The sequence below is a fragment of the Microchirus variegatus genome, assembly GCF_963457635.1.
Source record: "Microchirus variegatus genome assembly, chromosome: 13".
Taxonomy (NCBI): domain Eukaryota; kingdom Metazoa; phylum Chordata; class Actinopteri; order Pleuronectiformes; family Soleidae; genus Microchirus; species Microchirus variegatus.
Genome location: NC_139814.1, coordinates 6,810,930 through 6,826,817, shown reverse-complemented (window position 1 = coordinate 6,826,817; position 15,888 = coordinate 6,810,930). Strand labels below are relative to the sequence as shown.

General features: G+C 34.2%; 1 protein-coding gene across 1 annotated transcript in view; it reads right to left on the bottom strand.

Moving 5' to 3' along the window:
• The window catches only part of ctss1 (cathepsin S, ortholog 1), a gene marked incomplete at both ends in the record, with an annotated part of 37,142 nt that extends 28,326 nt beyond the window's left edge, over positions 1–8,816 (bottom strand). Inside the window, 2 exons of the mRNA XM_083899795.1 lie at positions 8,491–8,613; positions 8,697–8,816. Coding sequence (XP_083755921.1) covers positions 8,491–8,613; positions 8,697–8,816 — 243 coding nt within the window. The remainder of the gene's footprint in view (positions 1–8,490; positions 8,614–8,696) is intronic.
• Positions 8,817–15,888: the final 7,072 nt, after the last annotated feature.

The window sequence follows — 15,888 nt, the reverse complement described above, 5'->3', positions numbered from 1 at the left end:
ACCAAAAAGTCATACTATAGCATGTCGTCCAAAATATGACATAAAAGTCATACTATAGCATGTTGTCCAAAATTTGTCAAAAAAGTCATACTATAGCATATCATCCAAAATGTGACCAAAAAGTCATACTATAGCATGTCGTCCAAAATATGACCAAAAAGTCATACTAAAGCATGTCGTCCAAAATTTGTCAAAAAAGTCATACTATAGCATGTCGTCCAAAGTATGACCAAAAAGTCATACTATAGCATGTCGTCCAAGATTTGTCAAAAAAGTCATACTATAGCATGTCGTCCAAAATATGACCAAAAAGTCATACTATAGCATGTCGTCCAGAATATGACCAAAAAGTCATATTATAGCATGTCGTCCAAAATATGACCAAAAAGTCATACTATAGTATGTCGTCCAAAATTTCTCAAAAAAGTCATACTATAGCATGTCGTCCAAAATATGACCAAAAAGTCATACTATAGCATGTCGTCCAAAATATGACCAAAAAGTCATACTATAGCATGTCGTCCAAAATATGACCAAAAAGTCATACTATAGCATGTCGTCCAGAATATGACCAAAAAATCATACTATAGCATGTCGTCCAAAATTTGTTAAAAAACTCATACTATAGCATGTCGTCCAAAATATGACCAAAAAGTCATACTATAGCATGTCGTTCAGAATATGACCAAAAAGTCATACTATAGCATGTCGTCCAAAATATGACCAAAAAGTCATACTATAGCATGTCGTCCAAAATTTGTCAAAAAAGTCATACTATAGCATGTCGTCCAAAATGTGACCAAAAAGTCATACTAAAGCATGTCATACTAAAGCATGTCGTCCAAAATGTGACCAAAAAGTCATACTATAGCATGTCATCCAAAATATGACCAAAAAGTCATACTATAGCATGTCGTCCAAAATTTGTCAAAAAAGTCATACTATAGCATGTCGTCCAAAATGTGACCAAAAAGTCATACTAAAGCATGTCGTCCAAAATGTGACCAAAAAGTGATACTATAGCATGTCGTCCAAAATGTGACCAAAAAGTCATACTATAGCATGTCGTCCACAATATGACCAAAAAGTCATACTAAAGCATGTCGTCCAAAATTTGACCAAATGGTCATAGTATAGTATGTCGTCCAAAATATGACCAAAAAGTCATACTATAGCATGTCGTCCAAAATTTCTCAAAAAAGTCAAACTATAGCATGTCGTCCAAAATATGACCAAAAAGTCATACTATAGCATGTCATCCAGAATATGACCAAAAAGTCATACTATAGCATGTCGTCCAAAATATGACCAAAAAGTCATACTATAGCATGTCGTCCAGAATATGACCAAAAAGTCATACTATAGCATGTCGTCTTAAATATGACCAAAAAGTCATACTATAGCATGTCGTCCAAAATTTGTCAAAAGAGTCATTCTATAGCATGTCGTCCAAAATTTGTCAAAAAAGTCATACTATAGCATCTCGTCCAGAATATGACCAAAAAGTCATACTATAGCATGTCGTTCAAAATATGACCAAAAAGTCATATTATAGCATGTCGTCCGAAATATGTACAAAAAGTAATACTATAGCATGTCGTCCAAAATATGACCAAAATGTCATACTATAGCATGTCGTCCAAAATATGACCAAAAAGTCATACTATAGCATGTCGTCCAGAATATGACCAAAAAGTCATACTATAGCATGTCGTTCAAAATTTGACCAAAAAGTTATACTATAGCATGTCGTCCAAAATTTGTCAAATAAGTCATACTATAGCATGTCGTCCAAAATATGACCAAAAAGTCATACTAAAGCGTGTCGTCCAAAATATGACCAAAATGTCATACTATAGCATGTCGTCCAAAATATGAACAAAAAGTCATACTATAGCATGTCATCCAGAATATGACCCAAAAGTCATACTATAGCATGTCGTTCAAAATTTGACCAAAAAGTCATACTATAGCATGTCGTCCAAAATGTGACCAAAATGTCATACTATAGCATGTCGTCCAAAATATGACCAAAAAGTCATACTATAGCATGTTGTCCAGAATATGACCAAAAAGTCATACTATTGCATGTCGTCCAAAATATGACCAAAATATCATACTATAGCATGTCGTCCAAAATATGAACAAAAAGTAATACTTTAGCATGTCATCCAAAATATGAACAAAAAGTCATACTATAGCATGTCGTCCAAAATATGACCAAAAAGTCATACTATAGCATGTCGTCCAAAATTTGTCAAAAAACTCATACTATAGCATGTCGTCCAAAATATGACCAAACTGTCATACTATAGCATGTCGTCCAAAATATGAACAAAAAGTCATACTATAGCATGTCGTCCAGAATATGACCAAAAAGTCATACTATAGCATGTCGTCCCGAATATGACCAAAAAGTCATACTAAAGCATGTCGTCCCGAATATGACCAAAAAGTCATACTATCGTATGTCGTCCAAAATATGACCAAAAAGTCATACTATAGAATGTCGTCCAAAATATGAACAAAGTCATACTATAGCATGTCGTCCAAAATATGAACAAAAAGTCATACTATAGCATGTCGTCCAAAATATGAACAAAAAGTCATACTATAGCATCTCATCCAGAATATGACCAAAAAGTCATACTATAGCATGTCGTCCAGAATATGACACAAAAGTCATACTATAGCATGTCGTTCAAAATTTGACCAAAAAGTCATACTATAGCATGTCGTCCAAAATATGACCAAAATGTCATACTATAGCATGTCGTCCAAAATATGACCAAAATGTCATACTATAACATGTTGTCCAGAATATGACCAAAAAGTCATACTATAGCATGTCGTCCGAAATATGAACAAAAAGTAATACTATAGCATGTCGTCCAAAATATGAACAAAAAGTCATACTATAGCATGTCGTCCAAAATATGACCAAAAAGTCATACTATAGCATGTCGTCCAAAATTTGACCAAAAAGTCATACTATAGCATGTCGTCCAAAATATGACCAAAAAGTCATACTATAGCATGTTGTCCAGAATAGTATGACCAAAAAGTCATACTATAGCATGTCGTCCAAAATATGACCAAAAAGTCATAACATAGCATGTCGTCCAAATTTGTCATAAAAGTTATACTATAGCATGTCTTCCAAAATATGAACAAAAAGTAATACTATAGCATGTCGTCCAAAATATGACCAAAAAGTCATACTATAGCATGTCGTCCAAAATATGACCAAAAAGTCATACTATAGCATGTCGTCCAAAATTTGTCAAAAAACTCATACTATAGCATGTCGTCCAAAATATGACCAAACTGTCATACTATAGCATGTCGTCCAAAATATGAACAAAAAGTCATACTATAGCATGTCGTCCAGAATATGACCAAAAAGTCATACTATAGCATGTCGTCCAAAATATGACCAAAAAGTCATACGATAGCATGTTGTCCAGAATAGTATGACCAAAAAGTCATACTATAGCATGTCGTCCAAAATATGACCAAAAAGTCATAACATAGCATGTCGTCCAAATTTGTCATAAAAGTCATACTATAGCATGTCTTCCAAAATTTGACCAAAAAGTCATAGTATAGTATGTCGTCCAAAATATGACCAAAAAGTCATAATATAGTGTGTCGACCAAAATTTGACCAAAAGGTCATTATAGTATGTCGTCCTAAATATGACCAAAAAGTAATCCTATAGTATGTCGTCTAAAATTTGTCCAAAAAGTCATAATATAGTATGTCGTCCAAAATATGACCAAAAAGTCATACTATAGCATGTCGTCCAAAATATGACCAAAAAGTCATACTATAGCATGTCGTCCAGAATATGACCAAAAAGTCATACTATAGCATGTCGTCCAAAATATGAACAAAAAGTCATAGTATAGCATGTCGTCCAAAATATGAACAAAAAGTCATAGTATAGTGTGTTGTCCAAAATTTGTCATGAAAATCATACTATAGCATGTCTTCCAAAATTTGACCAAAAAGTCATAGTATAGTATGTCGTCCAAAATATGACCAAAAATTCATAATATAGTGTGTCGACCAAAATTTGACCAAAAGGTCATTATAGTATGTCGTCCTAAATATGACCAAAAAGTAACCCTATAGTATATCGTCTAAAATTTGTCCAAAAAGTCATACTATAGCATGCTGTCCAAAATATGACCAAAAAGTCATACTATAGCATGTCGTCCAAAATATGACCAAAAAGTCATACTATAGCATGTCGTCCAAAGTTTAACAAAAAGGTCATAGTATAGTATGTCGTCCAAAATATGACCAAAAAGTCATACTATAGCATGCTGTCCAAAATATGACCAAAAAGTCATACTATAGCATGTCGTCCAAAATATGACCAAAAAGTCATACTATAGCATGTCGTCCAAAGTTTAACAAAAAGGTCATAGTATAGTATGTCGTCCAAAATATGACCAAAAAGTCATACTATAGCATGTCGTCCAGAATATGACCAAAAAGTCATACTATAGCATGTCGTCCAAAATATGAACAAAAAGTCATACTATAGCATGTTGTCCAAAATTTGTCAAAAAAGTCATATTATAGCATGTCGTCCAAAATATGACCAAAAAGTCATACTATAGCATGTCGTCCAAAATTTGACCAAAAAGTCATACTATAGCATGTCGTCCAAAATTTGACCAAAAGGTCATAGTATAGTATGTCGTCCAAAATATGACCAAAAAGTCATACTATAGCATGTCGTCCAAAATTTGACCAAAAGGTCATAGTATAGTTTGTCGTCCAAAATATGACCAAAAAGTCATACTATAGCATGTCGTCCAGAATATGACCAAAAAGTCATACTATAGCATGTCGTCCAAAATTTGTCAAAAAAGTCATACTATAGCATGTCGTCCAAAATTTGACCGAAAGGTCATAGTATAGCATGTCGTCCAAAATATGACCAAAAAGTCATACTATAGCATGCTGTCCAAAATATGACCAAAAAGTCATACTATAGCATGTCGTCCAAAATTTGTCAAAAAAGTCATACTATAGCATGTCGTCCAAAATTTGAACAAAAAGTCATACTATACCATGTCGTCCAAAATATGACCAAAAAGTCATACTATAGCATGTAGTCCAGAATATGACCAAAAAGTCATACTAAAGCATGTTGTCCAAAATATGAACAAAAAGTCATACTATAGCATGTTGTCCAAAATTTGTCAAAAAAGTCATATTATAGCATGTTGTCCAAAATTTGTCAAAAAAGTCATATTATAGCATGTCGTCCAAAATATGACCAAAAAGTCATACTATAGCATGTTGTCCAAAATTTGACCAAAAAGTCATACTATAGCATGTCGTCCAAAATTTGACCAAAAGGTCATAGTATAGTATGTCGTCCAAAATATGACCAAAAAGTCATACTATAGCATGTCGTCCAAAATTTGACCAAAAGGTCATAGTATAGTATGTCGTCCAAAATATGACCAAAAAGTCATACTATAGCCTGCTGTCCAAAATATGACCAAAAAGTCATACTATAGCATGTCGTCCAAAATTTGTCAAAAAAGTCATACTATAGCATGTCGTCCAAAATTTGAACAAAAAGTCATACTATACCATGTCGTCCAAAATATGACCAAAAAGTCATACTATAGCATGTAGTCCAGAATATGACCAAAAAGTCATACTATAGCATGTTGTCCAAAATATGAACAAAAAGTCATACTATAGCATGTCGTCCAAAATTTGTCAAAAAAGTCATATTATAGCATGTCGTCCAAAATATGACCAAAAAGTCATACTATAGCATGTCGTCCAAAATTTGACATAAAAGTCATACTATAGTATGTTGTCCAAAATTTGACAAAAAGGTCATAGTGTAGTATGTCGTCAAGAAAATTAAACCAAAAAGTCATACCGTAGTATGTTGTCCAAAATTTGTCAAAAAAGTCATAATATAGCATTTCTTCCAAAATAGGACCAAAAAGTCATACTATAGCATGTCGTCCAAAATTTGTCAAAAAAGTCATACTATAGCATGTCGTCCAAAAATTGTCAAAAAAGTCATACTATAGCATGTCGTCCAAAATATGACCAAAAAGTCATACTATAGCATGTCGTCCTAAATATGACCAAAAAGTAATCCTATAGTATGTCGTCTAAAATTTGTCCAAAAAGTCATAATATAGTATGTCGTCCAAAATATGACCAAAAAGTCATACTATAGTATGTCGTCCAAAATTTGACAAAAAGGTCTTAGTATAGTATGTCGTCCAAAATATGAACAAAAAGTCATACTATAGTATGTCGTCCAAAATTTGACCAAAAGGTCATAGTATAGTATGTCGTCCAAAATATGACCAAAAAGTCATACTATAGCATGTCGTCCAAAATTTGACAAAAAGGTCTTAGTATAGTATGTCGTCCAAAATATGAACAAAAAGTCATACTATAGTATGTCGTCCAAAATATGACCAAAAAGTCATACTATAGCATGTCGTCCAAAATTTGTCAAAAAAGTCATACTATAACATGTCGTCCAAAATTTGTCAAAAAAGTCATACTATAGCATGTCGTCCAAAATATCACCAGAAAGTCATAGTATAGTATGTCGTTCAAAATTTTTACAAAAAGTCAAGAATGTCATCTATAATGTGTTCAAAAAGTCATACTACAGCATGTCGTCCAAATATGACCAAAAGGTCATAGTATGGTATGTCGTCCGAAATGTGTACAAAAACTTATACTATAGTATGTCGTCCAAAATATGACCAAAATGTCATATTATATGTCATTAATATAGTTTATTAACTAACTATGAGTATGAAACATTAATTAACTGCTTATTAACTAATGCTTACAAATTCATAATAATGATTGTTAATATATTATTAAACAGTAATGCTTAATAATGTACTAACTAACATTGATTCAGGGATCCTTATTGTAAAGTGTTACCAATAATTAAATAAAAATGTACCATTAAAAAACACAGCCATAAATAAATATATTAAATATATGTTTGTATTTATTCTTTTATGTATTCATACATTTATTTATTTCAGTATTTATGCATTTATTTATTCTTTTATTGATTAATTTAACCATTCATTCATTCCGTTCTGAATGAATTACATTCATACATATTTTAGCATGGCTGTTTGTATAACTTTGTGAATCTTCTCTTACATAGTGACTGCAGGTCAGCTGAGCCTATACTAGATTACATTAATCAGATTAAATAGGATTAGTGCTGCTCTCAGGGTTTAGGTTAGGGTTTAAATTAGCACACAGGCTGCAGTAAATGTTTGTCATGTAGTTTGTGTCCAGCAGAGGTCTCACTCTTACATCTCTGTGACTGTTCTTCTTCTTCTGTGGTACATCTGATGAACACTGAATGGCAGCACTTTTCTTCATCATCACCATTTTTATCATGGCTTTTGCTGTTAAAGCTGTATTTGAGTGATGTATAATTGAGCATATATGTAATGCTGATGATAAGCCAGGAGTCATGTAAGGAGTTATTCACTTCATTGTTATTTTTATATCTAAAGAGAGAAAAGTCCTTCTGGTTATTTTTTTAAATTTGAATATGTGACAAGCTCCAACTCTGTAACTGATCTCAGTCAAGTTAAGTTCCTACTTTGAACCTTGTTTTTTTTTTTTTTTTATCAAAGCTTTGTTTTTGTGCAAATTTATCATATGTTTGTTCTTATTTGTGATGGATTATTTGGATTTTTATTAATTTTCACCCATTTTTTCTCAAATGTTTATCTGGTTTTGTGTTGCTACTTATTGGATTTAACTGAAAGTAAATTAAAAACATCTCAAAATCTCGTCTGTTAGCTTTTACCCTGGATTTCTATCAAACATAGAGAAGGATTAGTGTTGTACAGTAACAGTACAAATACCTTGTTACTGTACTTAAGTATGACATTCACATATCTGTACGTTATTTATATTTCGAGCAATTTTTATTACTTTTACTCCACTATCTACTACATTTCGTATAACTGTCTTTGTTACTCGTCACTACCGAATAAAACCATAAGAAGAAGAGTGATATTATAAAAAGTGACTTCAACTTCTATCACAGTCATTTTCTGGTAAGATACTTGTATTTTTACTTGAGTATCCCTTTAAGGTACTTTATCTAAGACTAATTTGATTAGGAAAATGCAGTGTAGCAACATCATGGATGCCAACCACCATAATAAACACCAAATACCACCAACATCACCACCAGATTTGCACGTGATTGTACAGGGAGCGAAATGATTTGATTAAATATAGTCATTTTGATTAATGATTGGTACTTGACCACATTTTAACCTGCATATAAATAGCAGATTAGAGATTATCAAATTGAACGGAATATACCAGGTGTAGATTTGTATAATTCTTGTACGTAATTTTGGTATCGATCTATTTATATGAGTCTGAAATGTTCTGTATCTCTAAACCTAAAACACTGGAGCAGATTGTTACCATGTCAGCCAGGTGATTCAGTCCCAAAGTGAAGCTGTGTTTTCCTGCCGCGGCCTCCTGGTTGTGTCTCAGCACCATGTGCACGTTCTTCTCCCACACGGCTCTCCTGAAGATGATCTCTGTCTGAAAGACAAAACACAGACTCTGTGATTCATCTGTCGGTGCGAGTGACAACACGGAGAGAGGGGAAAAGAACGGTCCTATACCTCATTGTTGTGAACCTTACTGTGTTCCATGTTCCACTCTTCCCACAGCTTGTTTAAAACAGGTGAAGATCGGCCGAGGACCGGACAGCTCAGAAGCAACACCACGCACAGAACGTGCATCTGCAGAAGAAGAAGAAGAGACATGTAAAATATTAATACATTTTTACATTTTTTAACCCCTTAAATTGTCGTGTTTTTGTCATGCCGCAGCTTTTTTCCTTTGCAATATACTTCATACAAACTGGATTATTTTTGGTTTGGTTTGGTTGTTGCAGCCTGGTATAATGTGAAAGATTAGCATTAGTTTATATGCATAATGTTTCATAAAATACTCACATTAACACACATTAGAGCACCAACACGTGCTAATAGAAAATTTAAATTGTAAAAATTATTATCATTTTTACATTTATTAAACCAACATCAGTCCTCGTCTTACATGAACATTAATGAATTTAAAGTTTGAAGTTTGTCATGATCAAAAATAGTGATTTGAGCGGGTTTCAATGAGGATATTTTTGGTGCGTAGGTGCGTCAGTGTGAGTATTTAAGTTAATTGTTGTTTACAATGGACTAAAAATAAAGAATACATGAAAAACACTGAGAACACTTTGAAAATGAAAAGCCAAAAACATGCGTCTAGGTGTGTTCAAAAGGTTACGGATGTATTAGTATTGTTATTATTTTTTAATCATTAGACTTGTCTGTCTTATCTTATATCAATTATAGGTGACTATTTGTCATTTGTATTCATTATGTCAATGTTACAGTACAGTAAAAGAGCACAATTATCTTCGTATAGTGTTTGTTAAAGCTTTTTAACTGTGATAGTTTGCTGCTTTTCTCTGTCTTTGTGTGACAGTGTTAGAATTAACTCTATTTATTTATTTGTTTTATTCAGTTGAAGGTTATGTTATGGCATTAAGAGTAAACTCATTGTTAGGATTCATGTCTGCATCTACAGCTAATATTATCTTCTGTTTGCAGTATTATCACTCGTCACTGTGTTCGTCTGCATCTCAACAGTGAATCATAGCTGAGAGGAGGAGCCTTCAAGTTAAACCTCTTTCATTTCACACCGTAGAAGAGGAAGAATTCCAAAACATGTTATTGTAACTACACAAAAAGCTGACACACAAGCAAACAAGAATATTTTTTTTTGTTGTTCTACCTTGTTGCAGAATAATCCAGCTGGTTTATTGTATCCTGAGTAGAAAGTGCTTCCTCTCTTCAAACAGTCACCTTCACACTCAAAAGAGGAAGTGCAGTTTCCAGTCTAATCTGCTCTCTGCACTTGTCATGTGAGTCTCATTTACAACCAACGACAAAAATATCTTTTCAGTATGAGATGAGGAAGTGGCAGAAGTTGCATCATAGAGAGAAAAAAAAAATACCTTCATGGAAATGAAACTATCTGTGGACAATACAGATGACATAAAGTAACACAGGATGTGAATGTGAACCCATGAAATCCACCTATCTCTCTGTTTTCTATAAGAAAACAAATGACAGCAGTGTGTGACTGAGACTGTGACGTTATGTGAAGCCGCTGAGGAACAAAAAAAATACTTGTTATTGTTCTGTGCTGCTGGAACTCAAGGTGTGGACACTTTAAGCTGCGGTGCTTTCTTCATACTATGTTGTGTCATTATTGTGACAACAATGGTTTGCTCAAAAGTTACTGTTGGTGTGAGAGACTTTGGTGTGACATTTAACATTTTATTTTACATTAAAGTGGCTAGATAGATAGATAGATAGATAGATAGATAGATAGATAGATAGATAGATAGATAGATAGATAGATAGATAGATAGATAGATAGATAGATAGATAGATAGATAGATGATCCTGGTTCTCAGGGAACACTGCCCTGCCCTATTTTTTTATATTATTATATATATTTGAACTTGTCAAATTTCTTCCAAAAAATTTAATGTTTCAACTTTTGTCTAATAAATAAACAAAAAATAAATATATATTTTTGTTTTTAAGTGACATGAGAAAAAAATGACAAGAAAAAAAAATGTAAATATTGAGTTTCAAAGTCGAGATCTCGAGTTTCCACAAAATTACGAAAAAATAAAATCTTTTTTTGAAAAAAAAACAACAACACAAAAAACCAAACTTTTTTTTCTCATGTCACTTCGGGGGCTCTCTAATGTTTCAACTTCTGTAAAAAAAAAAAATTAAATGAATGTTTCATCTGAATCAGGTGTTTTGTGGAGCAGGGCAACATCTAAAACATGGCATGGCCGCATTCCCTGAGGACCAGGGTTGGGAAACACTTGATTAGACCAATAGTTTTACTTGTACTTCAGTAAAATCTTATCAAAATAGAGGTATTTTTACTTGATTAGAATATTTCAGTAATCTTTCAGTAATCTTTCGCCTCTGCTTTTAATGCAACTCAAATCAAGTTGAATAATGTAATTAACATAATTTAATATCAATATATATATATATATATACTGTATATATATATAAATGAGCATTGCTTCATCTGCATTTGTCTCATGAGATAAAGAAAACCCTTTAGTGGTCGGAATCCCCCAGAAAATTCACACAACAGTCATCAGAGCACAGAGCAGCTGTGACGTAACAAAACAGTAGGAGGTTATACAACGTGGAACTTTGATTTGGCCGAGGCTGTAACTGGCATTCAATCTGATCTTTCCTCTTCCTGGTTTCCGGGGGTTGGTTGGACGGAGATTTTGCTGATGAACACACAACTTCCTCGAGGCACCAGATGGTGAGTTCCTCTCTCAGCACGGGCTCCTCTTCTGTGGTGATCACGCATCTTTTCCTGTCAACACTCCACATAATCATGCAGCACACACACACACACACGGGTTTTTATTATACTTCAGATTTTATTTTATTTTATTTTTTGCAGACTCAACGGTAAATGATTTGAATAACAAAGGCAATCAGTGTTTGTGTGGAGAGCAGCTCAAACAAAGAAAGAAAAATGAATTCACAGCCATCATGTATTTATAAAGCCCACAGCCAATAACTCCTGTCTTTTAGAGGCGTGGGAGTTTTTTTTTAACCACAGGAGGGAAATAAAAACAGTTCTCCTCACAGTCAGAGCATGTTAAATGCATTACAGTAGATCTTAACACCCACATTTCTTAGTGGAACTTGACTTGGATATACTGTAATGTTAGTGTTCACCTGAAGCACTAACACTTGTTATGTCATTTTCACTGAGCGTTTCAGGGCAAACAAGGCCACTGATAATAAGAGTAATAAACTGTGACCATTAACATGTAGTTTACATGTTACTGTTTACTTTTCACATACATATTTACTGCTTCACTTTATTCCTATACAAACATTTATTCAGTTACTTCATTTCAAAAACAAAACAAATCGCCAAGTCATTCATCATATTTAATCAGTAATGTGACAGTATAATCCCTGCATCTACAACAAGCTGGTTTGGCTTTAAATATGTATATCATAACTCATTTTTTTATGATTTAGCTGAATAATTAAAATAATTTGATTTTAGTTTTCGTCCCTTCTGTGTCTTTGATCTTAGTGCGTGTAAAGTTAAAGTTATTACTGTTATTTTTCCAGTGACATTTCATCATCGTCACCGTCAGCAATTAACATTTCATCACTGCTTTGTTGTCCACTTGTTTCCGGACATTCTGCTTTGATCAGAAACGCTGGCTGTGATTAAAACTGTTGCCTGTTGATTTGCTTCAGTCGAATATGATTGAAGTGAAGAGTGGAAATTAAATTAGATTACATTCAAAGAACTTTATATATATGTAAATACAGACATATATATGTTTAAAAACCAGGGGTGTCAAGCAATTTTATCTCAAGTGTTATAGTAAGTCCCCTTTGTTTTACTTTTAATTAAGTATTTCAACAATATTATCCCTAATTTTACTATTTACTGTTTACTATTTACAACCTACAGTACAGATCACAGTGGCTCTACAAAGGCACAAATCTTTTAGTCACAGAAAAATTTAGTATATAATATTATTTCTAATCAAAATGTGAATTTTTCAGAAATTCATCCTGCGGGCTCAATCGGAGCCTCTTGTGGGCCGGTTCGGGCCCACGGGCCATATGTTTGACACACCTGAAATAAATGGTTTAAACAATGAAACCATATTTATATTGGTGCAAAATGGAATGAGATATAATAGATAATAGAGATCATATGAAAGGAGCTGTGAAAATAGTGCAATGACCAGTCGAACTGGAACATTCAATAAATAAAGTCAAACTGTGCAAACAGTATTGTCAAAGGTGCAGAATTGCGATATGAAGTATGATATTATATATGATATTAAAACCTGTCCGAGACCTTTTTCATAAGTTGTTGTCTGTGACAGAATGAAAAAGAGACACATTTGTCATTTACAAAAAAAAACATGATGGACATTTACCAGTATGATACTTTGATTCTTTCCAACAATAGCTCTATCTTGCACAACAATGCCCTGCCCCCCACCCCACATATTCCAATACCATACACACATATATGAAATACATTAATAAAATAAATACAGTAAGGAATAAACAAAAGCATACAGTATATATATGCACATACATACATACAAGGGTCACATTATAGGTCATCTCTAGATGCCTTCACCACGTGAGATAGATTAAAACCTTTATAGCAGCAGATTCAGAATTTACAAAACAAGCGGATCATAATCACATTTTCAAATGATTTCAACAGAAAAGAGATCAAAGATATCCCTTTAATTTTAAGTGTCCTTAGATTCAATCCCATCTGGTGTTGCCCCTAAATCTCTGTGTTTGGCTGACCTGTGTCTTCCTCCTGACGTTCATCCAGCGCAGTATGCTGGATGAAGTCCAGGAGCTCGGGCATATAATCCCCCCAGCATGCATCAAACACTTGCTTCCTCCGGAGCCAGGTTGTTGTTGCCATGAGGACAGCGAAGCAACAGAGGAAACGGAGTCGCTGCTTCACGCTTCCACTGGAGTTGAGACTCTGACGACGGGAGGATGAAGATTGGTCGTTGCGGTGCGTCAGTGTGTGTCTGACAGACCTGAGCTGTAACTCTCAGATTATCCAGAGAGCAGAAAACACTACACCTGCAAATGCAGACAAAGGTGTGAAGATGGAGCCGCAACAATGACAAGACATTCACACCGAGGAGGCAGTGAGTTACACATCTTGTTTTTTTTATATGTTTTACTTTACTTATACATTGCTGCAGATCTGTAAATCTTGCACATTTTTCATAAAGACAAACACCTGAAAAATTATATCTTAGTGGGAATCTTTGCAAGATGGTCCACTTTAACTTCAAATTTTGAATATTAATCCAAATTCTGAAGTGAGATTTGAACTCTTGAATGTGCAAATGTGGTCATAAAATTGATACATTTGGTGTTTAAATCGCAGATTTCCGTCCCAAATGGACCTGAGATTGTTGTCCTCTCGTCCATGTTCACACACAAGAGTGCTGCAGTTTTCAGCACATGTGAGCACAGCTGCCAAAAGTGAGGGCGGCATCCCACCACCACCACCACCAAAAAGGATATTATATTTTTTCTCTCACTTTTGGTCATTTGTGTGACTGTCTGAAATATGAACATCACATTTCAGACAGTCACACATCTTCTCATGAGTTGGCCCATTAGTCGTTTTTTTTATAAACTTGCAGTTTGTTTTGCTGGATGTACTTCTCACATGACGATGATAATGTGACGGCAACATTTCAACAGTTAGAGTCGACTTTAATGTCAGGACAGGACACATGGACAGCTTCGCCACATGACTTCAGACTAATAAAAACCCATGGAGTTCTGCTGTTGCTGCTCTCTAGTGGTGATTTAGCAAAAGAGGGGGGCTTATTATAGAACAAATGTTTGTACTCTTACATAAAGCCTGATTTTAAGATTGCTGCCAACTATTTAGCTGCATGTTCTGTAATATGTTTGAAGAAAACAGTAAGTTCAAACAGGTTAAAAAAAACGTTTATTACATCAATAATTAATCAACTTTAAATAGAAATGTTATATGTTTTTACATCCTGCATTCTATAATGAATACTTGAAAACAAATGCACAAACATGTCATTTAAAATAAGGTTTCTTCTCCCAAAGTCAAAACATACCAGGCATGAATAATAACCCGACGTCTTTGTCAGTGTGCACATTATTCTTCAGCTAAATGAAACGTGCCTGCCCTGAAAGACGCGGAACGCACCGCGAAATGTCACATACTGTGATTTCACTGGCATCAGAGCACACAAATATGTGCCCTCTGATGTGATAATATATCCAAAAAACGAATGATGTTGACAATAATTGTGGACCAACATATAACTGAGCTTTTACTGTAAATTAGGGTGACATTTCATTCGGCACAAGTTTGCCCTTTCTCGCTCCTTTTTTTTTTTTTTTGCTTTCGAACAAGAAATGACTGCCTGTAATGACGACGTGTTCTTTCTCCTCATTTTATTTGATCTGTCAAAGAAATTAAACCGACTAGGATTGTGACCTCTTGGATGAGAGATGAGGCAGCTTAAGTCTTAAAGTCCACTGCATGTTTCAGAAACTAAAGCACACTGAGCCGCACAGAAAGTAGTTTGATTGATGTTGGTCTTTTAGAGGTCAGAGATTTAATTAATAGTGATTTAAAAGCAGTTTACAGTGCTTAAATCTAACCCGGCCTCCTTCAGTCTCACAAAGGGCAAATACTTAACTTACCCATTAGTTTGTTCATCATCATCAACCTGAGCATAGGTGTTGAATATGTAAAATTACTCTCAACTCACGACAAGTTGTAGTTTGGGAGAGACTTCAGTCGCATCACATGGTCGGTACATGGAAAGTTGCTTAAAATGAAGAAAACAGAAGTAAAAATAAAAAAAAAACTGTGAAAGGCAGTGAAGATATTAATTAAAAAGACAATTAAAACTGTAAAATCTACAGTGAGGGGAAAGAGATGAGTCTCTGACTTGGATCATCACAACACTGTAAACAACATAATTGCAGTCTGAATTTGACAGCAGCATCAACTTCCTTTGCTTTCTGTCTCATGTTTTTTGTCTTTCAGTATCTGTAAGTCTATGTAGACGGGACCCTCCATCAGCAGCCGTCTGGTTATGAAAAGCGTCTTCCTGTTAGCTGAGCGGTGAGAAGGAAATGAAACTATCATTTTCAGTTGAAAGCACAGATCAATGTC